Raw genomic sequence first — 27,776 nt, 5'->3', positions numbered from 1 at the left:
TTTATTGATCGTAAAGATTCAGACTTTCCAAGTAAAGTGTGAACAAAACCCATTGTGAGGGATTAATCTCTTACACCAATCGACCACTATCTCTGATTCACAGGTGAGAAGTTTGTCTTCAGGGCTCTGTGACAGAAAAGGATTTATATGAACCCAGATGAAAAAAACTATCTTGAAGATGATTGATTAATTGATTTACTGAAAGCTTATAAACTTAATTAACGAAGCTTAAAAGCAGGAAGCAGTCAACACTCAGAAATCTCCTAATAAAGCAGGCTCTCTCTCTTTCTACCAGTACTCACCATTAAAACACAGACTATTAGAATAGACTGAAAAATAAACGCGCACCACGGAGACAGAGGGCCCTGCTGGGAGCTCCCATCGCACTCTCCACCGCTTGGACTTCTCTCTGGTCTCGTTTGAAGTCGCAGGAGGGAGGGAGAATTGGCTTTTTAGGGGGGGGGGGGGGGGGGGGGGGCGGGATCTTGTGACTCACCAGCAACTTCCTCAGTAGTAGGACAAATGTAGCCGGCAAACTGCATCACTCTCTGCCGCTGAGATTTTGACTACTGTCAGAAGAAACACACCAACAAGTTTTACGGCTGCCGAGCGACGCTGCTGAGCCGCCGGAGTAGCGACCTGCAGACTGATCCCGGTCCTGATCTGAACGAGTGTCCGCTGACAGAGACAGGGAGGCGGCTTAGCGCTGTCAAGTTGCAGAAGGTGCCTCCAGACTTCAGACAGTACTCCTGGTAGGACTCCACTTTTTATTTATAACTATCGAGACTTTTTCACGTTGTCAGTGTCCGGCTCTTCGACCTCAGTGGGGGTTTAATAATCAACGAAAACTCTTTTTACGTCAAATATTCGGGGAAAAAATGTTTTATTTGATGGGAAAATAAACTAGTGTATCACCAAATCTCATTTCAAGCATCATAATGATTGTGGTTATGGTTTTCCAATGAAAATGAATGGCATGAAGAATCACTGAAGTTTGCTAATTTCAAACATTGTGACAGCAATAGTATAACTATTTGAATCTAGAATGAATGGAAATAACAGCCTTTCATGAAAGCATTTTCATGTTTATTTGTATTATTATTATTATTATTATTATTATTATTATTATTATTATTATTATCAGTAGTAGTGGCAGTATGGTTAGTTGCACAGTAATTATGATCCGTAAACATGTCATTTAACACAGTAGTTATGATCTGTAAACATATAATTTAACACCTTAAGATCATATTCTTTCTATACTTTGAATTTTGAGAGTTCAGCAAAACATTTGTGAGTGTAAAGATTAAAGCAGGCGTGGGCCTGCCATTATGACAAGCCTTGATGCTTCACACCTTAGTCAAACATGCTGCCTGGGGAGTAAAGCCCTGACTAAAGAGGACCCACTTCCTGTGACAAGAGAGGGAGTCTGGACATTCTCTCTCTGCCTCTGTGTTTTTCTGCCTCCCGTGTTTATGTCTTTTTCTTCTCTTTTCTCTGCCACGCTAATCACAGTCTCACACCTGCACTCACGCTAGTATCCCATCAGTGGAGGAACAGACTGTATTATTGGGCCGTGTGACCCATTCAACTGTGTGGAGGAAGGATTAAGGAACAACTGTTGAGTCACAGAAGCTCCCAGCTGAGCGGCGTGTGAAGGCCTCAGAGAGCAAAGTCCCTCAAGCTAATCTTGTCTTTTCTTCGGCAGCAGGAAGTGGGATATGGCAGCGTGCATCTGGGAAGGGTGTGTCTGTGCTGCAGCTTCTAGTTTTGTTTTGGCCATACATCATCACATCACATAGTAGTAGAAAAATTATGGTAGTGGCGGTCGTTTGTTGTTCCACCTGTTGCGTCATCTGGGCGCAGTGGGCACGTTGGGAAAGTCAAGTGTTGGGACTTGCCAAAAGAGAATATTTGATCAAGATCTTACATGTTGTTTAGGGAATGTATCGTCTTTTCGTCAATACTTTTGGGGATAGTGAAAAAATAGAGATGGATGTTGCTTTTAAGCTTGTCTGCAGTTCACAAAAAGACGAAAAGAAGTTCCAGTTGGAAGAACATTTGATGTTATGATACCTGACTTGGCTCTCAGACTTGTTAGAAACAGTAAAGTAATTTTTAATATCTCATTAGACTTCTCAGTTCATTCTTAAGCATATGACAACATTTGCTGCTTTTGCTGACAATATATTAACATCCACGGTCCGTATGAGATACTGAAGAAACAGCTTCGTCCTATAATTTGAGCGAACACCATCACTCATGTGAAGTGGTGTCTCCAGCCACCTTTTAGCTTTGTTTTGATCTCTACCAACATCTGAGTGTGTCTGAGTCACTTGATACGTTGTTAGTGTAACAATATTGGTCAGTGAAGCTTTAATGGATCTTTAACATACAGAGATCCAGGCAAGTTTGATTTAGAATGAACTAGAAAGTACAAAACCACTCAGTTCCTTGAACTATATGTCAAAGCCATTGCTAAAACTACGGTTTGAATAATGCAGATCTCTTTTCTGTCTGTTACTAGAGAAATCACACTTTAAAGGAATTTGAGCTCTGAGGCATCCCGCTGTGCTTTCACCGCTGACGAGATATTTTTACTCAAACTGTTTGTCACGGCAACACGCAGACATAAAACCCCTTGCAGCCAAAAAGCCAGTCATTCTGTCCCATTTCGCATCTGGGAAGTTAGCCTTGACAGAGCCCACGGGCTGTATAATGTGTTTGTTTGCTTTCTTCCTCTTCCTCGCTCCCTCTCTGCTTCATTGACCATGGTCACATTCTTCGGAGGTCTCAGTGTTTTCCAAAGGTTAGCCCCGCGTGGTGGTTGGACCCCGGCCAGCTCTAAACTGCAGCGGGACTGCAGCTAAATGACTCGGACTGGTTGTGGCTGGTTTTATGGGTTGGCATCGTTTGAATCAAGGCCAATGATAATAATGGAGAACCGGCGGTCAAGTGTTTGCAGGTGGTTAGGGAGCAGGATTTAGATTTGTGTTGAAGCACTTCTCTTTGGACATTCTGCAGCTGTCTGACCCTCCGTTGTCTTTCGGAGGACACATTCTTCGTTCAATCAGCAGGTTTTTGGGGTTACAAAATGCTGGCCATATCTGATGATTTGTTTACTTCAGACTATAATACTTATTATTTGTCTCTCATCATCAACAGCTTGTTCACTTACTTTTTCTCTGTGTAATGTCTTGTCCCAATTTTTGCTAAACTTTTGAGAAGTTTAATCACAGCAATTAGGGTGCATACCTTGTTTTCAACCTTGGCTCCAACCAGAATTAAACAATGTAACCCAATCCAGATTTTAGCTCTTCAGATTGATTAAAAAAACAAACACATCACATCTGTGCTACATGTGAGACCAAAACAAGGACAATTAGAACTCTTTCTGCTTTGGTGTTAACAGAGTTTGTCTGGCTCACACCTCTTCTTTGAACTGTATCAGTGAAAACCTGGGAAATCACATGGTTTCAGCCGTGTATTTTCTCATAATTCAGATGTTCTTTTCAGTTTATTGCATGTGCGTCTCCGTGTCTTTCCCCCCCTGGTAGTCGGCACCCTCTTCAATATGCTGTGGGGGCGCGTGGCTGGCAGCAGGAGTGTGTCTGAATTCCCTGAAAGGGAGGAAGTGACCTCAGGTTTCCTGTGTGGGGATAGCCAGGTGCTGGGGTGTTATTGTGAGGGGCGCAAGACTTCCTCCATGGATGCTTTGTTGGTAAACGTCTGAAACTTGATCCACTGAGCCAGGGCCCCTGTGGGAGGTAATATGCGCCCCCCCCCTCCCTCACAATCCAGTCATCCTGCCTCCTCGCTCTCCTTCCCTCTCTTCTTTCTCATTCACTGGGCTCTCTCAGCGTTCACTCCATGTGAGACTTTATGTAAAGGGAACATAAACTTTATATAGGCAGCTCTGGAGTGTTAAAGGTAACTGACTCTGTGCTAATGGGGTAATTACATTCCTTTAGGGATACAATTACAGGTCTATACCTAGCACTTACCCGCTACCCTCAAAGGAAGTGCTGTTTTCAAAGGAAATACCTAATTGTAAGCACAGAAGAGATGCCTCATAACTACGCACTTATTAGTTTAATACAAACTAATAATATGTTATGAAAGAATGGGGCTATGCTTGGCATCACTTGATTTACTTAATTTGGCCTCAACTGTCTGTTATATTTATTGCACATTAAGTGAATGGTCTACGTTATCAGTGTTTTCTTTGCTCTGTTTCCCATGAAGCAGATGTTGTTTGGGTGCAGGGATCCTGTCGATTCACTGCTGCATCATCACATTCGGTCATGTTGGGAGCTTGAGGAAAGGTAGTGAGTCAGGCATGACTGTTTCCCTGCACCCTCGCCTTAAGGGAAGAGGGTAGGGTCATGCTCCAATGGAAGCGAATGGCATGTACATTTTCTCAGGAATTGATGAAAGGAATGCTATGATGCAAAACTCCACCATCATGTGCCGAACGTGACGCAATTTGTTCTTGGGAACAGGATCCCAAACAAACCTGGAAGATTCATTGGCAAAATAGACTGCAAATCTATCTAGAATTGCCTAATGTTACTGCTTGCCCAATACAATGGCACCCATAAAAATCTTATTAAACGATAAATGTCATGAAAGTCCATAAATAAGCATGACAGCTGGATATATTCAGTCAGCAAACTGGTGTCCAAAACCAACTACCAAAGTCGCATCAAGGAGGGAGGAGGATTGAGAGGGAAAAGCATAAATTTGAAGTCTGCGGACAAATTGCAGTGGTTTTTATACAACCGGTAATGTGATGTGTATTAAGAATTCATGTAACTAATGGTTATGTCGGGCTGTGGCTAATGGCTAAATCATAGGATAACCTATGGTTAATGGAGGCACTTGAGGAGAAGAATGTTGGGTGAGGAGAATTTCTCCGGTATACGCAATTCAATAAGATGTTATTTCACCCTGATAAATCTCTGCTAAGAGAGATGACAAAGCAAAAGGCCACGGTTTGCACTTCATTCTGTTGCACCACAGCTTTATATCTGGGATAAGAGAGGGATCTTCTGCTGGATAATGTTGTTATTGAGGGAATCACTGGTCCACTGACCTACAATTATCATGGCTTCTGTCAGAAGAGGATCACTATTACATTGCTTTATTTGCTTATTATTGACTCAGTGAATAATGTCGTACCAAAGTTCTGTGGCTGACTGACACCCCTACACCCCGTGGCATCTTTGAGATGAAACTGCTATTGGATATAAGCTTTAGTATGAGTAAGTCTGCAATCATTTAACAGCAACCTAAGAAAGAACAGAGTGGTTCTATCTCTCTGGGAGCAGCAATGTCGTCACCCTTCCCATTGGATGTTTTCGTACACTGGCTTAATTGGGCAATAATTTGAGACCATGTGGCATGCAGTCTTTAACCACGCAGTGATACACAGCAGGCATTAAACAAGGCAACAGTGCCTGAGGCTCAAAATGTCACCTTTCAAACCACAGTAAATACCTGAGAGACTGGGCCGTTAACAAAGTGTTTCTCCACAACAACATGCTAGCAGGACTCTGTTCTCATAACAGATGTCTTGGAGAGCTAATTAAGCCTTGGCACTGTAAACGTGCTTTGTTTGTTCCACCATGCCACCACTGTACCTCCACGTCCACCCACTGTTGCCGGGGTAGTTGTGTCTTTATATGGCAAGTAACTTCAGTTTGCCACAGTGCCAACTACATTAGTGTTCATTGCTTCCCAGACATTTAATAGGGTTGGCTCCCACATCTGCAAAGAATGAACTCAGAATGACATAATGGCAGAGGAAGTGCAGTCATGAGAGTGTGGGTGTATGGCAAAGTGTCGCTGTTTAGCCTGTGCATTTTTATTCAAATGTTGCAGTAATGCTCTCTGTGTTGCACTACCGTCTGAACCAGAAGGGCCGGACTTGTTGCAGTCACTCGTCCTGATTAGATGTGTATTATCTTGTCTCTGATGAAAACAAGACTGTTTATTTGGAGGGCAGCTGTGAGCGAGAGCATTCCCCTCGCTGAAAGTAAACACTATTAACACGCCTGCTCTGCATGATGAAACTAGCGAGCGATCAAGAATGTGACTACTTATCCAGACTGTCTTACACCGTCGTCATTCTTTCCCGCTATGTCTTTTGCTCGCTAGTATTTACAGGCTCACACACACACACACACACTGTCTCACCCTCTCATTTTCATCTCTATGGCTCTGTTGGAAAGACAATGGTCTCTACAGAGACAGGCTTAGACAAGCCAGACATGCTACGTACACTGTGGTGTGGATTTATGTCAGTTACGAGTGCGTAAATTGGACTTTATGCGACATTGCACCTTTTTCAAAATACACAGTGAAGACTTGGCACTTGGCACTGCTCGGGCACACATTCGCACACATTTTGAAAGCTGTCAAAGTTGCGTTGAATACGAGAAGGAAGCGGTCAGAATGTTTCTTGGCCTTCTTTTGCTTCCCTGTGTTCCCTCACCTTGATGGGATACTAAACGGCCGTCGCACAGTGCATTGGAGGAGCCTTAAATGGCAGAAGATATCCTTGGTGTGGCTATAAAAGGACGTCGGCTCCCCGATGAGATGATGACGCTGATTTACGATAGAGGCGAGTAACAGAGAACTAAGGAGGGATTTCTTGGCTTCTTCAGGTGAAGTTAAGAGAGAGAATGAAAGGATGAGGAGTGGCGTGAGCACACTATTATTGCCAACGGGCGCGCCTGTCAACAGGCTGTCACAGAAAGGCGTAATTGAAGACAAATGCAAGTCCCCACTGTGTTTAGTTCACTCTGTGTATACCACCTCTCCATCTTGGGAAAGTTTCTGCTGGTGTGCAGAAATTATTCACCCTCATCGCAAGAACCGTACACAAGAGAGAGAACATGTTGTGACTCCCCCAAAGCATCCAGCGTCAGCTCTCATTCACCTGATGTAATTGAAGTTCTCGAAAGTGGTGCAGTGAGAACATTACAGTGAAGTACTGCTTTGTTTGACAGCGTATTTATAACCAATAGATCATATTGAGCTCAGGATGTTTGTAGTAATTGGACATAATTTAGTCCAGAGTGAGATCAGTGCATTTACAGTCAAACCAAATGTTTCACAGACCTCCAGTACCAGATACGTTTTTTTTGTTGCTTTAGTATTTAGCTAAATCATCTGGTGTTTGAAGACCCTCTAGATAGAAAAGCATGGGGCTGTAGCCAAGCTCCAAAGGCAGATGCAGCACTGGGCATTGAGGTCATCCTCGAAAAAAAATCTTCCACTTGAAGTTCCTTTCCCTCCATTTTTCCAGTATGTTTATGTACAGTCTATGCATCTGAGATATATGAAGCAAAGGACTAATAGTCTATTTATTCCCCAAAAATACATATACAGTAAAAACCTCTATTCTATCGAATGAACTAAAGCTGTAAGTTTCCATGAATTCAGAAACCAATAAAGAATTCAAACATTTAAAAATATATGTTTACAGCGTACTTAAGAAAATACAGTCCTGTCATGCTTCTATTTTCTGGTTCCGAGATTACAAAAACACATATGCATAATCATAAATATCCTTTATAGCATACAAAATAAAAAAAATGTTCTTTCTTCCACAGCTGGAAAAGCATAGATGGGTACAGTCAAGAGCACTCGCTGCACTGCATGTGGTTCTGCAATACATTTACAGATGGTACAGTGAAGTAGAAGAACAGTGACTTGGTGTACTTTTGTAGGAAAATTATAGATGTCTGGACGTAATTGTCGTCAATGGTATCTTCAGTCTTAAAAGATAATTATTTTTGTGTCTATGGAAAATCTTTCATCCGGTCATTCAAAACCTTTTATCTTCTGGAACATCACTGAAGAAACAAGAGGCGCTCTGCACTTAATAACATCTTAGGTCGGGTATAGATTTCTCCTCTTAAAGTTAACCATAGTATTGTATTTAGTCTTATCTGAGCATTAAGAGTGCCTGTATAGCTCTTTACAGTTATTCCTAGAAATCAAGCCTTCTCCGTGATGCCGGTGAAATTGCGTGACAGATAGAGACGTCCATTACAAGTGACAGCTTGACGTAGTGTATATGTCTCGGGCATTCGGCCAAACCACCTACAGAAATGGCGCTTGACCGCATTAATGGTAGCGAAGAGCAAAATGTAACACATCTCTTCCACCAATCTATATGTACATGCTAAACACATTCACATAAACTGTTACATGCAGACCCAAACATATGCACAAGCTCTTCAAAGAGGCGCCCGGCTGCTTGGGCATTAACAATTTATATACAAAATAAGTGCTGATATTAGTCATCCCATGAACGAAAGAGAATTCAGATTTTGTTTCATTGCAATGCCATTAATTAACATTAATTGAAACCAGCTCAGAGCTAGAATGCAAGAAGCTCGTTAACACCAGGTGTAAATAGGATCGAAGGTTTTCCCACCTCACGGAACGCTGCTCAGAGCTGTACATTCTGTTTACTCCAAGAGTCTGGCAAACATTACTAAGTTGTTTTCTTCTTTACTTTTCCTAAGGTCCACCATACGTTTGCAATTCTGTCAGTGCTTTAATGGGCCTAAACATTCAGCTTCAAACAGAACCACATCCAATGTGTGCAATGGAAATTAGATCAATGGGTAAAATGGGGGCCAGACGGTGAGCAAAGCATAGCAGAGGGCCAATGACACAAGCACCATGACTTCACTGTGGAAGCATTCAACCCCTCTTTAAAAAAAAAACACATCCCTCACCCTATCGCACGCTTCCTCAACACTGGTGAGTGGAAACTCTTTAAGGTTTAATGATTGCTGAAGAAAAAGTGTCCCACATTATGAGATGTCATGGTTGATGATGATCATTGGTCACAGCATGTCATGCTTGCGGTGATCTGTCAGGGGAGTATTACAGTGCTTCCGCACAACGCTGTTTGTAAGTTAGAGCCATGTTTCTTTTCACCTTCATCCACCAGTGCCACTGGATTGTGCTAGTCCAATAATCAAGGCAGAGACTTATACCCTGGTAATTTACACAATGCGTGACAGACAATTACACTTCACTTGATGGATGAAGAGGCCGTGGAGCCGTTGTGCCTTCAACTAGCTGCCTCTCACTTTGTTTGTGTCTGTTTTGTGTTCAGCAGTGTTCCCGCATCCCTCGAAGCCAAGAATACTCCTGTAGCAAAGAGACGCAGGATAAAGGCAGAATGAGGTCGGACAAGAGTCGGCCGAGAGTTGTGGTTATTAGATTGCAAGAGATAGACAGGTCTGCTTGGGAAGCAACATAATTCAACTACGCTATCAGTGTTTACCAAAGCACCTGTTCTCACGTCGTCCCCCCCATTTAACAACCACAGCAGGGACTTTGCATTTTATCACCGATAATGAATTAGGTGGAGAAGATGAATGGTGTTTTGCATGGCTGCATGATAAAGAGATCCCAGTGTGTGACACTGGGAGATAAGGACCTGACGGATTGCAGCTTTGTTCTGGCAAAGTCGAGAAACTAGCAATAGGATTTCTGAACTTGCAGCTCTTTTCGAGACTTAAATGAACCTCAGATAAATCCACTGAGACCCATTGTCTACCAAAGGGAGTATTGCTTTTTGATACCAGCGCTAATCGGCTTTGGGCGAGTACATGTTTACATCTATCGTTCTTCTGCTACGATTGATTTCTACATGACCTGCTAACCGCCAGAGTACCACACAAACAAATGCAACTCTCCTGGCGGTGTGGGTGGATGCACAAAGCTCAAGTAAGAAACGGTAACGCACACAGGCTCAAGGTCTCGGTGAACCTTGGCTGGAAAGACAGCGGAGAAAAAGAGAAAGGGTAGGTGGGTGAGCGTCTGGGGGACGTGGAGGGTGGAGGCAGTCTTGGGATGCATGGCAGCATGATTTATGGACACCTTTTGAAGTGAGCTCATTCCAGCCAAACAGCCTGCCTGCTGCATTTCAGAGCAGGGACCTTCTCCTGGCGGTACGGCGAGGGGGGATAAATGACCCATAGGTCACCAACCTCCACTAGCGTACCACTCACATATGCACTTCCTGATTATGTGGCAATTCATCAGTGTGTGTTTGGTTTCCAACAAGCCAAAATGAGCTGCCAGGGCATCCAATGGACTCGTCCTCCTCAGTGACCTATTTAGAGGTCAAAGCAAACAGGCAGAGTGACATAGAGGAAAAGGAGGTGGTCCCTCTCTGGGATCATAAAAATTGGGTCAAGAGAGATATGTTCCTACAGAGTCCAGCTACTTTTCTTTTTTTTGCTGCAGTATGCAGAATTATCAGGGGAAATTTATAGTATCTCCAGTACAGTCTGAATGGAAACTGATTTTTACTTTGCCGTTTAAATCTCGCTCCAGTAGTCTCACCAATGATGACATCATTGTTTGAATAAGTAGAGCTTCCATCTTCTGTTCTGCTGGTGAGGATTGAGGAGTAAGGCGGGTGGCTTGGCAGTAGTCAGCCCCAGTGCCTCAGTCTGGTTTGAATTAATCATATACTCGATGTGTTTGGATTGTCATAACCAAGATATTTCTACTTTGTTTGAAACTAATTTCCTAAATACATCAAATTGTTTGATCTTATCAGCTTCATTCAGAGCAGAAAAGCCGGGGATTGTGAATATGAGCAGTAATTACACTCGGGGGGGGGGGGGGGGGGGGGGGGAAGTCCCCTCAAAGGGACTAAAACAAACTGAGGGTGTGTGTATGCAGCTGCTCACTGTGTCTGCTCTTCCTGCACAAGTCGCCCATTGTCCCCCAGTTTGGCTGCTGTGTTTATTTTTTAGTTTGATCCCTCTATCTACACCGAGCCTTGCGTGTTCGTATGTGCGTGTGCATACTACTGTAGGTGTGTGACTCCTCATACACATGGCTGCAGGTGTGCCTGTGTCTCTGCGACTTTGTCTGTTCTGCAGGACTGTGTCAGTGTCTGCAGACATAATACGCCTGCTTTTTTCATCGTGACTGTGTGTTTGCAAATGTGTGTGACTGACTTTCTGAGAAGTCCCAGAGATGTCTCTGTTTGGGGTAAAAGGAAGAAGCACAGTGTGTGTGTGTGCGTGTGTGTGGGTTCATACTGACTTGGACATCCTCATTGTTATCAACCCAACACTGGTGAAAAGGGTTGTTGCCCAGTAGGAAATGAACCCGCGTTCTCACAGCACATACCAGAGTAAAGGAAGAAGACATTGGGATTTTATGACAGGAAAATGGTGCACAGAGATGTTTCAGAGGTCCACTCACATTATCACGTCTATCTTTAGATCCTTGGTTTTATGCTGTGGGATTATACTGTGTGGTGATTTAAAATACCCATATAATAGTATACATTTAACTGTATGTAAGTAAGTTAATATAGACCTAATTTTCTACATCTGCGTTACAGGTCCCACTGTAGAAATAGCAGGGGTGTCTAAAATCTCCCTTTGGGATCTAACTTTGGGATGTATTAATATCTGAAGTCCCTGATGGGTTCAATATTTTTCATAGCACATCACATCAATTTTCACATTGCCACAATAAAACGCTGGGTTGTACCCTCAGTCGTCAGCGCTGCGCAGGATGAAACGAGAGCTGAGCATCACTGCCAAGAGGTTTATGGTCCAGGGGAATGAGGGCACTGTTTACACGTTGCCTTGGAAATGTGTCTGTGAAGGGGAAAAAAATGGCTGTATATACTGGAAATGACTTCTTGGATATCCACCCCAGTATTTCACATTTGGCAGGCACCTCTCGATTTTCTAAGAAAACGTAATACTTTTCTTCTTTTTTTTCATATGAACCCATCTTGTCAGGGTTACAGGATCAGACAGGAAGAGAGGTGAGTATTTTGGTCTGTTGTAGGAATATGATTCGTGCAGCTGTCATGAATGTAGATTGTTCTCACTGCTTATTTTGTATAATACCCATGAAATCCATACAATGATTGGAAACATCCACCTGCTTATAACAACATGCTGAATATTCATGTCTGGGGATGTTGGGATGTATGCTTGAACAAATACCAGTCTTGTCTGGGCATTAACCTCAGGGTCAGGTGCCATCACTGCAGCCACGAGCCGCAAGTCTGAATGAGTTATAAATAATTGCTAGCAGTTGTGTGGGTTTGTTCTGCACAGTTGTGTGTGGCACGCTTAGATTGCTGAGTGTGCTGCCTGTGAAACCTTATCCCAGCTCCTTGATGTCCTGTCTGGTTGCGCTGACTCAGCAACATTAGGAGACCACCTGGGAATGACCAGTCTGCCGGAGCCATTTTGTGTCTTTTGGTTCTCAGTTAGCCTTGGTCCTCAGTCCCTGTGGGTTAGCCACAGAGGTAGTGCTTGAACAGCAGTTGTCACGTTTACGTCACCGATGATGATGCAGTCATTATCATCACGCTTACTGGGCTTTTTTAACCTTTTAACGAGTTGATTTTAAAGTGTATAGACATAATATAAAACTGCATTATTAGTTAATTGTAAAATAATTGTAACCAGAATAAATTGTATTTGCATTCAAAGAAGAAAAATCAGCCGAGCTAAAGAGTCAGAATATGTGGGCTATTTTTCTGTCCACCAGTACTGCAATGTATCATTGTTCAACGTTTTTTATATCTTCCGAAAAAGAAAGAATTGTTTGTTTTCTTCAGTTTTCCGATCAGCAACACGAGTGAAGTGCACTCGCACAAGCCCCTGCAATGCACTGCTTGGTTAGGTTGAGGAAAAAATCGTGGTTTGGGTTATTTTAACTACGGATGTGGCGTTACCTAAGTGCGGAAATTACGTGACAACCAAGTCAACGTTGACTTCGCACACAAACCGCTCCTCTCCTAAGTAAGAATCTGGTGTTGTTGGACCCACCCGTCCACCCGAATCTCCTCCCTATGTTGAGTTCACTCTTTATACTGCGTCACCTGATTCAAGATTATGTGTGCTGTATACAAGTAATAGTGCTCTACTTTTCATAACATTGTATCAGAACAACCTGATTCCTGATATACTTTGCTCACATATGTATCTATAATACTTGAATCTCCTTGGGTCCTGTTTCTTTATTTCAGTTTTTGAGATCTAAATCCTTACCATGAGATGAGAGTGTAACACTGATTGTATTTGGGCTTATGTCAAGGCCACAAAAGCTGTATAACATGCACTTCTACCAAAGTTCAACAATAAAGATATAGCCATAGCTCAAATAGAAGAAAAAGAGAAAAGTCCGTGACCGATTTATTTATCATATAAAAAGCAGAAACGACAAAGTCAAAGCATCCTCATTCCTCCATGATCAGATTTCATGGTCCAAAACTCCAAAGCAACAGCTCAAAGGCACGTCCCTCAAATCCATATTGGGACCTGTGTAAATCAAAGGAGGCCACATTGGCCTCTACATCTCTTGTCTCTGACAGTTGAAAGCAGTTTGTTTTATTTATAGGAGCCAGAGGTAATTTTCCATTGTGGCGACTTGCGAGACATTTGCTGTGTCTGCCTGGCCTGTAGCAAAGGCCCAAAGACACATACAAGAGTTGATATTTCTGTTTTGCCACTGAAGATATTGCATCAGAAGGGCTCTTTCCGTTCCCCCTCTGGAGGTTGGTCTTGTGAAAACAACATCCTCTCCAGGGGCTTGCAAACCAGTAACTGAATCACCCAGCTTGCAAGTGAAAGTACCCTGACCTCACGATGCATGCTTCTCATTCTACTCCGATATGAATGGAGCCTCGGCTGTGTTACACATGTTAAGTGCAATATGTGTGAAAGCCAGGGTGCTTTCAAATTGAATACATTTATTTAAACAACAGCTCCACAGTCCTCTGCAAAACAAAGCAGGTGTCAAAACTGAGATGTGTCTCCACTGAACGGTGGAGGCTTCAGATTTCAAAGGGATGCCCTAAACCTTGGATCACAGGATAATGGATGACAGGGAGGATGTGAAGATATCAGGATAATGACTACGATGTCCATTTTTGGGCACGAATCTGCCCTGGGAAATGCTGGAGTAAAGGGGTCCCTGGGATTATTGGCCATGTTTGTTCAAAGACAAATAATATACTCGTCGTCTCATACAGAGGACCTTAGAACAACCCTACTCAACTTATTTAGTCTAAAAGAAAAAGGCAACTTACCCTGAGATCTTTTTTTAGCACTTTTCTCAGTTTTCCTTATATACAGTATGCTTATCTTTGTGGCGGTGCAGTTTTGTTCAGTAGGCATCAGCTTTTAATCTTTTTGTTGTCTATTGGATGTTTATCACAGACTCTCTTTAACTCCGTTGTTTCTGCATTCCTTGCCTTCCTGTGCTCTCACCACACTGTTTACTGACTCTGAGTGTATCCAAAGATCAGCTAGCAGACTGTCAAGATTCTTTTATTTTTTTTTTTCCTGCTTGCTTTCAAGATTTGCTTTCTCCTTTCTCACTCTCGCACCAGTTTTCCCTCCGCCATCTAAACATTTACCGGCAAATACCAGCACAGAGCGAGCGAGAGTGAGAGAAAAAAAAGACAACCTTTCTTGCATTCTCCAGGCAGTGACTCTCCAAACCCTCCCCTGGCACACAGGAGTTGACTGCATAGTTTCCCCCAATCCAAACCAGATGTGGAGCACTAATGTATGGCAGCAATTTTTTTTCTCTTCAAAGGAAGACAAATGTAGGCCAAAAATGTCGTCTCCTGGTCATCAAGAGACGCTGTGATACAAAAATACATTCAGATTCATTCCCGAGTTCCAAACTTTCCCTCATGGTGGTTGGGACAGTACTGTATGATTTAAAATAATTGCGACGTTATTGTTTGGTGTTGGTGGCGTATTGTGGAACATTGGGATTGAGACAGCCCTGTGGAAGGGGACCGATGAGTTGTGACAATTGCATTTTCAGCTGCTCTCGCCTTCAGAAAGCGTTGCCATCCATATGCACATGGAGTCCTCCTCGCTAGCACGTCCTCAAGTTTCTGTGTGCCAAGTAACTGTCAGATTATGACAAATGTATGTTTTAAGTATAACCAAACATCTGTCAGTGCAGGCTTGTGCTCTGCTTTTGTTTATCTTTTTGTACACATTTAAATCACCATGTTAAATCCTTTTAATAATTGAGTCCAGAAGCTTTGACGTACAGTTTACTTGCAGCTTTGCTCTAATGCTGCAGTGTGCGCCGCACAACAGAATCAAGGCTAATATTAGAAGACATGAAGTCGTATCCCCACACAAGCATGGTCATTAAAAGCTGCCAAGGAGGGACAAATTACAAAGGCCATGGGGACATTTTATGCTGCAGGTAGTCATTTTCCTCCTTTGTGTTTACGATGCTGGCTTTCATTTGAGCCCTCTGCTCTGTCCCACACCACACCAAGCGGTGTTTAAACGCTCAGGGACAATAACAGGTTAGCGTTCCAGTGTCTGGTCCTGCAGCCTGCACCGTATCTTCAAGTCTGACCCAGTTTCCCACAGAGAAGCGGTCTCAGGTGCCTCCCGACCAACCCCCCCACTCTTACCCCCCTCCGCCCTGCCACAGCTTGTTCAGTAAATGAAGCTGTTCTCCGTAGCTCCGTGCTTAAAGGCTCATGTCGTGTCCTGAGGATGTGGGTGGCCAAGGTTCTCCTCTCATGCAAGACGGAGAGATTACAGAAATGACAACACTCGTAGTGGAGCCACTGGTTGTTTTCCAACTTCATCTGAACATCCGCTGAGTGCTGACCCCATCGTATAAATGATGACCGCACATTGCTCAAAGCCGTAAATGTCACGATGATGACTGCAGGTTTGTCAGTGTCCCGACCACACTGAACAGCATGGTGCTTTATTAAACTGACATTTTTTTATGATCTTTAAGTAAGCAAAATTCTTTCCCAACATCAGAATTCAAATGTCTTTTTGTTGTTGTTCTATGTGCGTAGCCAGTACTCGTAAGCTTGTTTAAATAAGGACGTCTGTTTATGAATGAGCCGCTGCATTATCTCTCCTTCATGAGCAATTTCCTCCTCTTCCTGTGATAAGATTCATTGCCTCTGTGTGACGTTTCGATTACTTCATTTATCTGATGCACACCACACTTTTGAGAAATATATAACAAATATAATTGAATAATTCAATGTCCAACTTCTGTGTTGTTTTATTGCTTATTTGTTGACCTGAATGGATGTGACTAGATGTCCATGCACACATTTAGTCATGTTGATGTGATTTAGCTTGTGCAGTGCCTAGTTTCACACAATATGTGGATCTGGAAGCTTCTCCCAGAGGACCTGACCTCGGTTTCCCGTCCCTTGAAGAAAAACATGAATGTAATCCCTCTGACATTGTGTCATAAACATAAGTTCTGGACCATTAAAAAAGTCTTGTGCAATTCATGCCTTTGTCTTTTCACATTAGTCACCAAATGGAAAGGTCTTCCACGGTCGTGAGGCGCTGGAATAAATAAGATCAGACGACTTCTCTGTCAGGCTCTGTGGCCTCTGTACTAAGACACAAATGAACTATTCTGAAGTGCGTTTTCGACATTGTACTTTATTTTTGATACGCTCAACCAGGCCCTCAAATGATATACTCAAGTGTCCAGTGCTGTAATTTTTCTACATCTCAAAGCCAGCCAAGGAGCTTTACTGTCTCTGGAAGATGTCCAGGCACCAGACAGAAGGTGATGTGGTGGTATGTGTTGATCCGAACGCAGCCGTCCCCCTATTTTCCTCTAATTTGGTTTAAGACTTGTCATAGGTTTAGGATTCTAAATTGTCACCTTTCTTCTTTTTTTCCCTTTCCCTTCTCTCTCGTCTCTCATCTCTTGTCCCACTGTTGCGTTTGCTTTCTCCTCCGTTCCTTCATCACTCCCTTTGGGACCTGTATAAATAGGAATCATCAACACACTCCTTTCTCTGTTTGCTGCCTAAAGATCAGACAGTTAAAGGTGACTGAGTGGCTTTGCAGCCGCCACTTTCTTAAAGTAAATCAGACCTTACTATGCACATTAACAGCCACACTTGTTAAAGCATCCACTTGGACATGAAAGCACACTAGTCACAATGGACCTATACAAACTGACCTAACAAATAGAGCACTTGCCCTGGTAGTGAAATGGTTTCTGACTAACTGTATTGCTTGCAGACCTCATTCTACGGCAGTTGCCCACTTGGTAATAATCCAAACCGTTTGAAAATGTGTCATGCATCATTGCCAGACTGAGTCATGTTGTCTTATCAGGGTGGATACAGTTGCACCACTTCCGCTATGTGACTTTTTTGTGTCAGAGATATGACATTATCACATTGGCCCCTGCAACATCATAGCCACAATGTGTGTTTTGTTGTTGTTGTTGTAAGAAAAGGAAAAAGAAACCGAGTTAGCTGTGTTGTCCTTTATTGACAAGATGTCAACAAGTGACAAAAACAACAGCTGCTCCACTGACATTAAGTGTAAGGACTCGTGGAAAATCCTCATTATTTAGCTTAAAGTAAATATAAAGAAACTCAAAATGTTGTGTGTCCTGGAAATAGTTTGTGCGTACTTGTGAACCTAGAGTATTTTTCTGTATACCTGTATTTACTGTAAATTGAGATGTTGCTAGATGCAATATTACAATATAACAATAAAACATCAATTACACTAGACACAAGCTGATCCACAATAGGTGCCTGCAGATCTTTTGACCTTTTGACATTTAGAGTCTTTTACATGACATTGCAACCCGTGTGAACACTTTCGGTGCCATTGATGAATTGGATTTCACAACACATGTTCTCTATTTAGGCTATACACCATAGTGAAATCTTCTCCCCTAGTGTGGAGAAGAACTTAAAGGTTCTGAGAGACATTAGGGAAGAAGACATGTTATAGTTACATTGTTTTCATTGTGCTTGTGCAGCAGCCATCCGCCCGCTGCGGTCAAGATGATCTCTCTCCTCTGTTGATGTAACATGATGTCAAATGATTTGTCTAGTCTTAGTAAAACAGGTATTTTACAAGCAGATTCTACTTAGTCATGGCAGGGAAAGGGGTTAAGGAACTGGCAGGCTCGTTGCCAGCAGGCTGTGCGGACTGATCATTTGGAATCAACCGGAGCGTAAGCAAAGTTTGGGCTGGGGATTAACAGGCCTGCCTGCGGGACCAGACCGGACTGGACTGGCTATATCTGCTGGCCCTTCAGTAACCAAGCCATGACTATGTTTCCCTGCAACAGCATACAGCCTGCTTGCTAGCACTGGTCTGTTGCTCTGTGGTGTCTCACTATTGGCCCTGAACTTCACCCCTGGGGAGGGCTGTGATGAGTAGAACGTTGCCTTGGCGTTCTTTAGCTATCTTTTAGTCGGATGTGTGAAAACAAATGAAAAGTCTAAATGCCTGCTTGCAGAAAAAAGGTTCATCACATAGCACAACATCAAGTACGGGGATAATATCCGACAAGCGGGTATTGTCTCGCTTTTACCATGGCCACTTGCCAACAAATGATATACAACCAGAAAATATGAGTCATTAATTAACACACACAATTCATTTTGATCGTGCTTTTCTCTTTGACAAAAATAAAAGAGATATAGTTTATGTGCGGCAGAGTTTGTGTGGTTTTCATTAAGCCTTAGTGGTGGGCCTAAAACTGTAACGTTTGTCCGCAAAGGAAACAACCGCAGCAAATGCATCCATCTGCTTTGGATATATTTGCTTTTGTCAAACAGACTGATCGGCTGACCAACCAGAAGGTCATTGTAAGGCCTTTCATCCAGCAGACTACTGACTTGCAGTGGTTAAGAAAACCAGACAAAGACATTTCTGCAGAGTCCTTAAAACGGACCCATATAGCTGCATTAAATAATACACGTTAGTCTCTCTCTCTCAGAGGATCTCTGAATGGAATGCAGTGTTGTCTATATTAAATAGAGATCAACACTTTGTGCTGCAATACTATAATTAAACTCAGTAGAATTGTCTTGACCGTTGTCTTGTGTGGAGGCAGTGGTGATTTCCTTGAAGCCTACATTTTTTCCCAGGGGGCTGAATTCAGTCACAGCTCTGGTATTTGGGAACAATATTAACCCGGAGCAGGGTTTTTAGTCACTGGGTTCTGGACATGAAGGAGATGGACCTCTTCTGGGAAGTTGGCATATACAGTAGCAGTCAGATACAAAGCCCTGTGAGAACTGGCCTCCGGACTGAAGTTCATTGTGACCCAGAGCCTTCTCTTCTCTCTTCAATTTGGCATTGTGGGTTTTGGGTCAGCGATTACTCTATACAGTCACATCTTAGTCCATCGCCCGGGGGTCAGTGCACTGACGTCATGCCCCTCTCTGTGAGAGCCTGTGCCATCAGGAGTTGATGTCAGGCTCTGCATTGGCTACTCAAACACTGATACTCGAAGCTAAATCTCTCTGAAGTACAAGCCTCTCGTCTGTTTTCTAAAAGGACTACATATTTATGTATCAGGCTTTGGAATCTTTGCCGTTGAGCGTAACGTTCCCATCTGTGTTTTATGTAGTTCTCCTTTACCTGATTGCTGGCAAACTAGTCATTTTTGCTCAAACGTCCCTCTGGAGACCATAAAAACACTTATCGCAAAGGAAATAATGCAACTAGGGACACCCGCCACGTCAAATTCCTTGTTGGTGCAAACTTCCTTTGCAATAAACGGTTCTGATTCTGATTCTGATTCTGATACAGGGACGTTGGCTAGTTAGATATCTGCGTTTGAGATGTTTCATGACCTACTCTCCGCAGCCTTTTAGTTCCTGGATATGTGGATGATACATATGAATTCGGGGAGGGCAATAAACAGCTGCCTGATTTGCTTTGGAAATTAAAGTTGACATCAGACGTCATAGCACTGGCCTCCCGGCTTTGTGAGTCATGCCCCGTCTCGTTCTCTTACCTGGCAAGCAAACGCAGCACATACCTGCTAGCGCTGCAGATAGCATTAAGGTCACAGTGCTCGTTTTCAGCTCTTTACTTTGTTGATGTAATCTTGAGGTTGTGGTTACGTGGGCTGATGGCAACGTCTGAAGAGTGGTGTGTGAAGCGAACAGAAATGTAAGTTAAAAGCGCTGACTCTGCACCTTGCTGTACATTACACAGGCCACAACCACAGCTGCTTATTCTGATCGTTTTGCCATAACCCCCCTGATGGATACTATAACATGAGACAACAGATACTGAAGATGTATCCATTCAGTCATTAAATAGAAAGATATGGCTGCCCAGTGATGCAAGCCAGTGTCGAGCATTTAGACTTTCTAATTTATGTCTTACGGTCATCGAAGGGTGCTGAGAGCGTCTCTCTGTTGCTCTGTGTAGCCTGTCGCTGGGTTGAATATGAAGCCTGTGAGCAGGTGAAGTCTGTTGGGTCCTGACTTTCTCACCCCGACTCATTAAGAGCTTTTGTCTCGCAAAGGGCTGAGACAGATGAAACATGAGAGTCTGGGACTAATGTTTTCTTTGATGATGGATCTTGTGTGATTTGGCTTTTAGTCTTTGTTCCCCTTTTTCTGTCTCGCCCTGTGTTTTAGTGTGTTCGCATGTCTCCTGCGTGCTTTGTGTAAATGGTGTGTAAATTTTGGTGTGTAAGACAGGCAGCACAGGGCCAGTTTGCAGTTTGATTGATTAATATATCAGATTAGTATTATTACTGGGTGGTGGGAGGAATGAATAGCCAGCAGTGCACCGTGCCAGGGGGGCCGTATCACTTATCACTGGGCTTTCCTCCAGCCATGCTGTAATGTTTTGGCCAACCTGATATTGTTGCCATAATGCTCTCACAATATTATTCTGTCACTTTGTTGTGTGCTCAGTCCTGATGGAGGGGCCTATCGCGCGGTGAGAACCGTGTACTTTGACAGTGCACCTTACCGTGCACGTTACTGTAGGTGCGTCTTCATGCTGACAGGAAGCCACTTTTCAGGGAGTCGTGTTCAAACAGCTTCAAGTGTCTTGTGCTTTTGACACACGCAAACACTCACAAACGCTTCATGGGGTTTCTGTATCTGTTGGTGGTCCACGCTCTACTCATAAATATTTACAGGTGTGCGTATGATGTGTGGGCTTCACATGCACGGACACACCACTGTATAGCCCACTCAGTCATGAGAGAAGTTTGCATTCGTGCTTTGATCTTCACGTTGCAGACTCTGAGCGGTCGACAGCGACGGGAAAGAGTTCTGGTATAGTTACCAAGAGAAAGCAAAGTGACAGCTCCCTCTCTTGTCCCCTCCCTCCGCATCATCCACACTTTCATCACACGGGCAATAAAAGTTAATAGGCATTTTGTGCTGCCTCTCTTGTCGCTCTCCCGCTCTCTTTTTCCACTTGCTCCCACTTGCGCGCCGTGTTTTGTTTGAGCTAAGCTTCATCGCTGGTACAAGCCAAAGTATTTACAGCGTAAATACTGGCAGAGAAATTCTATACTGACATCCAACTGCTGGGCCGGAAAAAGGTGACTGAATCATTCCTCAAGACTCTCTCCCCTTTTTCTTCCCCTCCTCTATTGTCTCACCCCTTTGTTCTTTTCTTCATCTCGTTTGGATTCGTTGGCATTTGTTGTCTTTTTTTTTCTTCTTTTAATGTTGCTCTCCATTCTTTGTTTCAGGTTAACAGAAAATTACAATGGCTGACAGTTTTGACTGTGACAACTGCAAGGAGTCCTTGTACGGCCGCAAGTACATCCAGTCGGACAACAGTCCCTACTGCATCCCCTGTTACGACAGCCGGTTCTCAAACACATGCGATGAGTGCAAGGAGCTGATCGGCCATGACGCAAGGGTAAGGCATCTTTTTTTGACATGATCAGACATGCAATCATCTATCTGCTGCTCAACGGTAACATGTGGAGATCATACAGAAATCAAATTGCAACACCACCATTTTTTAGATTTGATTAAAAGAAAAAAAACTATTACACGTTACTGAAAGAATTCTGGAAACGTACATTGACCTTTGTCTTTGCACAGTTTGAGTCACATGTTAGAAGTTGCAATAAATATAAAGCCCCAATTAAGTTTAAACCATTTTTTTACCATGTTTTAAAATTGCTTTGGATCTCTATAAGAGAAGTTATGTCATTTATTGATGCATAATTCCTGCTAAATGAGGCGTGTTCTATATATTTTGAGTGGCAAGACACAGTAAAGGCTAATTTAACATGCAATTATACAGACAATTTCCACCAAGTCCACATAAGCCAACGGGCAAATTTTGCCTAAGATTGTAAAAATGCAGCATGAGGGACCGTCTCCCTCTTCTCCACATTCAAGTTAAAATGTAATCTTGCCTTAATGGAAAACACTAACATGAAGTGGATCATTTAAGACTGACATACGCTGCTTAGTGGAGTTTACAGAGTGGTGCATGATACAGTGCTTAGCAGTTTACTCAGCTAAGGAGGCCAATGAGCTCTCAACACCCTCATGGGCAGTGGGTGAAAAATAAAGCCAACATTTTCTTGGCTCAGAGCCCTTCAGACAATCAATTCAACATCCTCGTGAGACTTTTTACAGTACATTCTGTACATGTACACACACAGTGTAACCAAGTACTTGACCTTACACATTTCAGTTTGACCGACCAATCCAACCAGAAACCTTTGTTGGCGTTAAATCTTGCAGTATTTTTCTTGTTTTCTGTGAAACATGAAAACAAATTTGAAAGGTAATTTAAGTTTCTTGTTGGCTCCTCTTGTTCTGTCTTGCCAGGAGCTCTTCTACGAGGACCGGCATTATCATGAGCACTGCTTCCGCTGTTTCCGCTGTGATCGCTCGTTGGCAGATGAGCCTTTCACCAGCCAGGATGACGCGCTGCTCTGCAACGACTGCTACTGTAACGAGTTCTCCTCCAAGTGTGTGGCCTGCGACAAAGTCGTCATGCCAGGTAAAGGTGCAAGGAAATATGTGCATAGAGAAATGTGGGCGCTGCGATATAAGGCTCATCCCATTTGTGCTCTCTGAATGACTCTTTTTTCCAACTGCATTGCGTTTCTTTGGACGCGAACGAGCTTAGCTTAAAATCTAAGAAGCGAGAGTTGATTTAAATAAAATAAAAAGGACAACGGGAGTGACATACCTTGCGTATAATGCATTTGACAGCACCATATATTATGGTACTTCACTCACCCACTAAGGCACGCGTTAGTCTCGTGGTCACACATTTTATTTTCCATGTCGTATACAAATTCAAATTTTAAGATAGATAGGCAAATGACTGGAAAATGATGACATGAAAAATTCCAGGAAGCAGGGACAATTGGAAAGTATAAAGTAACAAGCAGATGTAGAAAGGCAAGAGGTTTTAGAAAAAAGAGGGAGAGAAGAAAGAGGCAGAGGGTCCAGGGTTTAGCAGCAGCAGCAGCCAGGGCTGAATCTGACAGAGTAATTGCCAGTCGGCTTGACTTGTTGCCTGTAAGCCAGATCCCCGGGGCTGGTGGGCTGCCAGCAGACTGATGATAACAAGAGATAAGTCAGTCAGATATTCCAGTGCCCCCGTAGCAGCTTACACAGTCCCCTATACTTCTACTGTAGGTAATCTTATGTTTTCTTATCAAGATCCTACATTTGCATTACAGTTGTAAAGTTATGCTCAGGTGAGTCTCCGTGAGAGGGGAAAAAATAGTTTTAGAGAGTGATGTTGTCAAAGATATCCGGGGGTTTAGTAGTATACTGTACAGTACTGCAAACTGTTGAGCATCCCTGTTTCACCAAAAATTCGCTTGCACAATTCTAGAAAGTGTTGCCTTTCCGCCAACAAAAGAACTATGATACAAAAATATGTTCACCCTCGAAAACAGACAGACACACTTCTCTTTGTGTAACAACTGAAGTTGAACAGCTGAAGTTGTTAATGTCGGCGACGGAGGAAGGGAAGAAACTTAATACCAACGCCATGTAAATGGACTTTTTATTTTTTCATTCAACCAGATAAAATCTCTTTTGTGATGGCAAAGAAGGCAGCAAATTTAAACGCCACGTGCACGTCAATCTCAATAAAATACAACAAAAACAAAACATTAGTCCACGCAACTGAAGCGGTTCAATAGACAGTGGATGATACTTACAGACAAAAAAGGCAGCAAGACACGACAACATTCTTACGCATTATTCCAAGAGCAGTATGTGTTTAAAACTTGTAATAACTTTTGTTTAAAACTGGCTAGCGAGATGAATGGATTATAGGTTGAACCTAACCTGCAGATCATTTCAGGTCCAAGGGTCGAAGAAGAACAGACTTCTTTTTTCCAGACTCAGTCCACACAGATGGCACCTTAAAGTCCAGCCAATTATTGGACCTATGTTATGTGCATGCATAACCTGTACCTATTTAGCATTGCAGCTTGTTCGCTTTCATTCTGTTTGTCAAATATCTAACTGCTGATATTTTCCTCCACTGTAATTCCTGAAAGGTTATAACCAGGGATGTTTTTTTCAGGGGATTTTTTCAGATTTTGAGACACAGCCTCAGCACACAGCCTGAAGCAGTGAAACGATAGCGTTTAATGTCAGTTCCACTTGAATTACTGCGTCACCATAGAATACACCAACCAGTATAATAAAAAGCTCAACAGCTAAGGGATAAAAGAAATGGCATTATCCCTTTCTGTATGGCTTGCCGCCAGTCTCCAGCAGTAGGAAAGAAGTATGGGGCCTGTGGTATTATGATTTAAAATGAAATAAATCTTAGAGAAACAAAATGAGTTTTATATGCCTTCAAGCAAGTGTATCATTTCATAGTTCAATAAAATTACCACCCAAAAACCCCAAATGGCCATAACAATCCTAAGAAGGACGGCAAAAGATGCATTCTACACAAAAAGTGAAGTGTCTCCCTCTGCTCTCTTTCAATCTTTCCATCCGTCTTTCTCTTTTTCTTTCTCTGCCTCCTGTCATCACTCTTTCTCTCTGCTAGGTACGAGGAAGTTGGAGTACGGAGGCTCTACATGGCACGAGGGCTGCTTCATCTGTCACAGCTGCGAACAGCCAATTGGCTCGAAGTCTTTCATCCCTGACAAGGATGAACACTACTGCGTGTCCTGCTATGAGGACAAGTTCGCCCCGCGCTGCACACGCTGTAAAAAGGTCAGTAAAGGTATCAAAAGAATTCCCACTGACCCTCGTGTGGTAGTCAATAGAAATAGCCAGGAACGTATACTAAATTCACAATTTTAGAAGTGAATTAAAAGGATCTTTGACCTCTCTCATTTTCAGACCCTGGCTAAAGGTGGTGTGACCTATCGGGACGAGCCGTGGCATAAGGAGTGTTTCGTGTGCACCAGCTGCAAGACACAGCTGGCGGGTCAACACTTCACGTCCCGAGACGAGAGCCCCTACTGCCTCAAGTGCTTTGGCAGCCTGTATGCCAAGAAGTGCGAGGCCTGCAGCAAACCAATCACAGGCAAGATTTCATCACTATGTTCGACACGATAATATTGATTTGTGCTTCCGCACTTTTGCTATTGGGTTTGGGTTTAACACTAAAAATAGATTGACTCTAAAGTTGGCAGTTTCTGCATGTGTGTGCAACCTTTTTAACTCAAGATTTTTGCTTATTTAGTCATGGATATCAGCGTTACAAAGACATCATTTGAAGCCAAGTCTTCAGAGGCTTTGAATTTTCAGACTCAATATCATATTTTTCCCAATAGCTATGTTTTGAAGCATGCTTGATTTCCCCTCTAAAGCTCAACATACGGTTTGATCTCAATGCTCTTCTTGTTCTAGGTTTTGGAGGAGGGAAGTACATCTCGTTTGAGGAGCGCCAGTGGCATCAGGCATGCTTCACCTGCACCCAGTGCTCTGCTTCACTGGTGGGCGCCGGCTTTTTCCCTGATGGTGACCGGATCCTGTGCCGCGACTGCAACAGCAACCTATAGAGCAGTCATTTACCACATTCTCACCCATCCCTTGACTTACCTTTCACCCTTCGTCACAGCATTTCAAGAACCCCAAGTCATTACCGAGGAAGGTAACGCAGGCTAACAAATGCTGCCTCTCAGGTTGTTTGTATATAAAGAGATCAGTTCCTTGTGGTCCCTGATTTTCATCCACGAGTTAGTGCTGCATTGTTTCAATGAACCACCACAAAGATTTCCTCTTTTAACGAAAAAGTTAATGATTTTATACAACAAAGTTTATGGAGTGCCTTAAGAATAACATTACTTATATGTTATGTACTATTGAACCAAAGAAACGCAAAATGCTAGTCACTTTGCAAAAAAAAAGTTGCCACTTCAGGTGGCGATCAGGCTCTGAGGACAAGACACAGAACACTGCTAAAGGACAGTATGTAAACCTCACTGTCTGTATTTCAAAGTATGGTGGAGGTACTGTTTGTCTGTTTTAATGTTCTTATAACTGCAGTTTTAAGCATTTTAATTACAATATGTCAGAGAGTAAAAACAAGGAGAAAACGTGGAAAAGCTTTGCTAATTATGCTTTCAGTGAGTTAGTCAGTTTATGGTAGTTATGATCATTAAAGTCCTTTGCACTTTTGATAAGATATTCTCTTGCTACCATGTTTTGTGCACATAAAAACACAACTAAAAAACATGGCACACAGACCACTTTTTCTGTTATCTGTATCTGCTTTTGTTTAACTTTGCGATGACACATACATATTCATCTTGTTTCTGTCTTTTTTTTATTTGTTGTAATGAATCTTTTTTTTTTATCACCGTTGCTCAAAGAGCCAGCATTTAACCCCAAAGAAGCTGAACTGAAATGACGTTGTGTATTGCAGGAGTATGCATGCCATGATTTGCGTCAATGATTATTTTGTTGCTCTAAACACTGTTAGTGTTCATTTTTTTTCATTGTTAGTTTGTAACATGTATGTGAACAGTTATTCAAAAAAATACCTGTATTTCATTATTTCAGCTTTGATGCTGGTGAGTCAGAGTTGGCAAATATAGATTTTAAGATAGAAAATACAACATTGAGGCGATAACAGTATGAATTTACTGTGAAAAAAAAGATAATTGATACAGCTAAATACAACGTGGTTAGTTTTATTTGTGAAGTCCTTTTTAAATAAATGTACACTGACTGATCTTTGCTGGGCAGTTTTTATAATCTATGTGTATTTGTGGTCACAGTGAATAACCATTACTGGTTTATGAGGCCGTAGCTTTCTGTGGACTTGTGTTTACTGTCTAAGCCGGAAAAAACCCTTCTGGTGTGTTTAAAAAGTCTTTCTAGGAAAGATCAGTGTGAGTGTGTGTGTGTGTGTGTGTGTGTGTGTGTGTGAGAGTGTGTGAGAGAGAGAGAGAGAGAGAGAGAGAGAGAGTGCACCGGGGGAAGGGCATAAAACTGTGAGAAAGTGTTAGAGAGAGAAACCATGTGTGTGTAATAAAAGACAGTAAAAAGTGTTTATGTGTGTCTGTAGGTTGAGGATATTTGTATGTGTGTGTGTGTGAGAGAGAGAGAGATAGAGACACACAAAGTAAAAGGGAGAGTGACTGGACATCTGTGTATACGTATGTGTCTGTGTCTTTGTGCCTGAATGTATATATATGGAAAACACCGTTGTTTATGCTGAGTCGACTGTTTCATCGCCGTGATGAAGCACACACACACACAGACCGCCAGACACAATCTCCTGCCGGCGTTGGCCAAATGTCCTCCTCCCTGCCTGCGTTTGAGATTTTTTCACCAAAAAAGGAAATGGAAAACTCGTAGCTGCACGGGGGAGGGAGGGGGAGGGGGTGACTGGTGGTGGAAGTAGGGGAGCGAACAGAGTGTGGGAGAGAGAGAAAGAGAGGGAGGATGTTCACATCTGGAGTTGCTCCATGGCACTTTCACTGGGGAGGGTCAGCTCCACACAAGACCCCCCTTTGGA

At 42.8% G+C, this 27,776-nt stretch overlaps 1 protein-coding gene across 2 annotated transcripts; it reads left to right on the top strand.

Annotated features, from left to right (window-relative positions):
• The first annotated feature begins 505 nt into the window (after positions 1–505).
• Positions 506–26,983, top strand: fhl3a (four and a half LIM domains 3a). Of its 2 annotated transcripts, none has more exons than XM_079163856.1 (6): positions 506–752; positions 21,544–21,716; positions 22,646–22,820; positions 24,849–25,018; positions 25,148–25,334; positions 25,661–26,983. In XM_079163856.1, the coding sequence occupies exons 2-6, from the start codon at positions 21,561–21,563 to the stop codon at positions 25,810–25,812; spliced, it is 840 nt and encodes a 279-aa protein (XP_079019982.1). In that variant the 5' UTR covers positions 506–752; positions 21,544–21,560; the 3' UTR covers positions 25,813–26,983. The 2 variants fall into 2 exon arrangements, with proteins under 2 accessions (XP_079019982.1, XP_079019983.1); XM_079163857.1 differs by lacking the exon at positions 506–752 and adding an exon at positions 19,927–19,991.
• The last annotated feature ends 793 nt before the right edge of the window (positions 26,984–27,776 follow it).

Source organism: Pholis gunnellus (assembly GCF_910591455.1).
Source record: "Pholis gunnellus genome assembly, chromosome: 8".
Taxonomy (NCBI): domain Eukaryota; kingdom Metazoa; phylum Chordata; class Actinopteri; order Perciformes; family Pholidae; genus Pholis; species Pholis gunnellus.
The sequence above is the reverse complement of the archived record's forward strand: the minus strand, read 5'-3'. Positions and strand labels throughout refer to the sequence as shown.

Bases quoted from the DNA above. Each gene is read 5' to 3' on its own strand.
- fhl3a (XM_079163856.1), top strand. From the start codon at position 21,561: ATGGCTGACAGTTTTGACTGTGACAACTGCAAGGAGTCCTTGTACGGC. The intron at 21,717-22,645 runs GTAAGGCATCTT...CTGTCTTGCCAG, and splicing joins TGATCGGCCATGACGCAAGG to GAGCTCTTCTACGAGGACCG. The intron at 22,821-24,848 runs GTAAAGGTGCAA...TCTCTCTGCTAG, and splicing joins CGACAAAGTCGTCATGCCAG to GTACGAGGAAGTTGGAGTAC.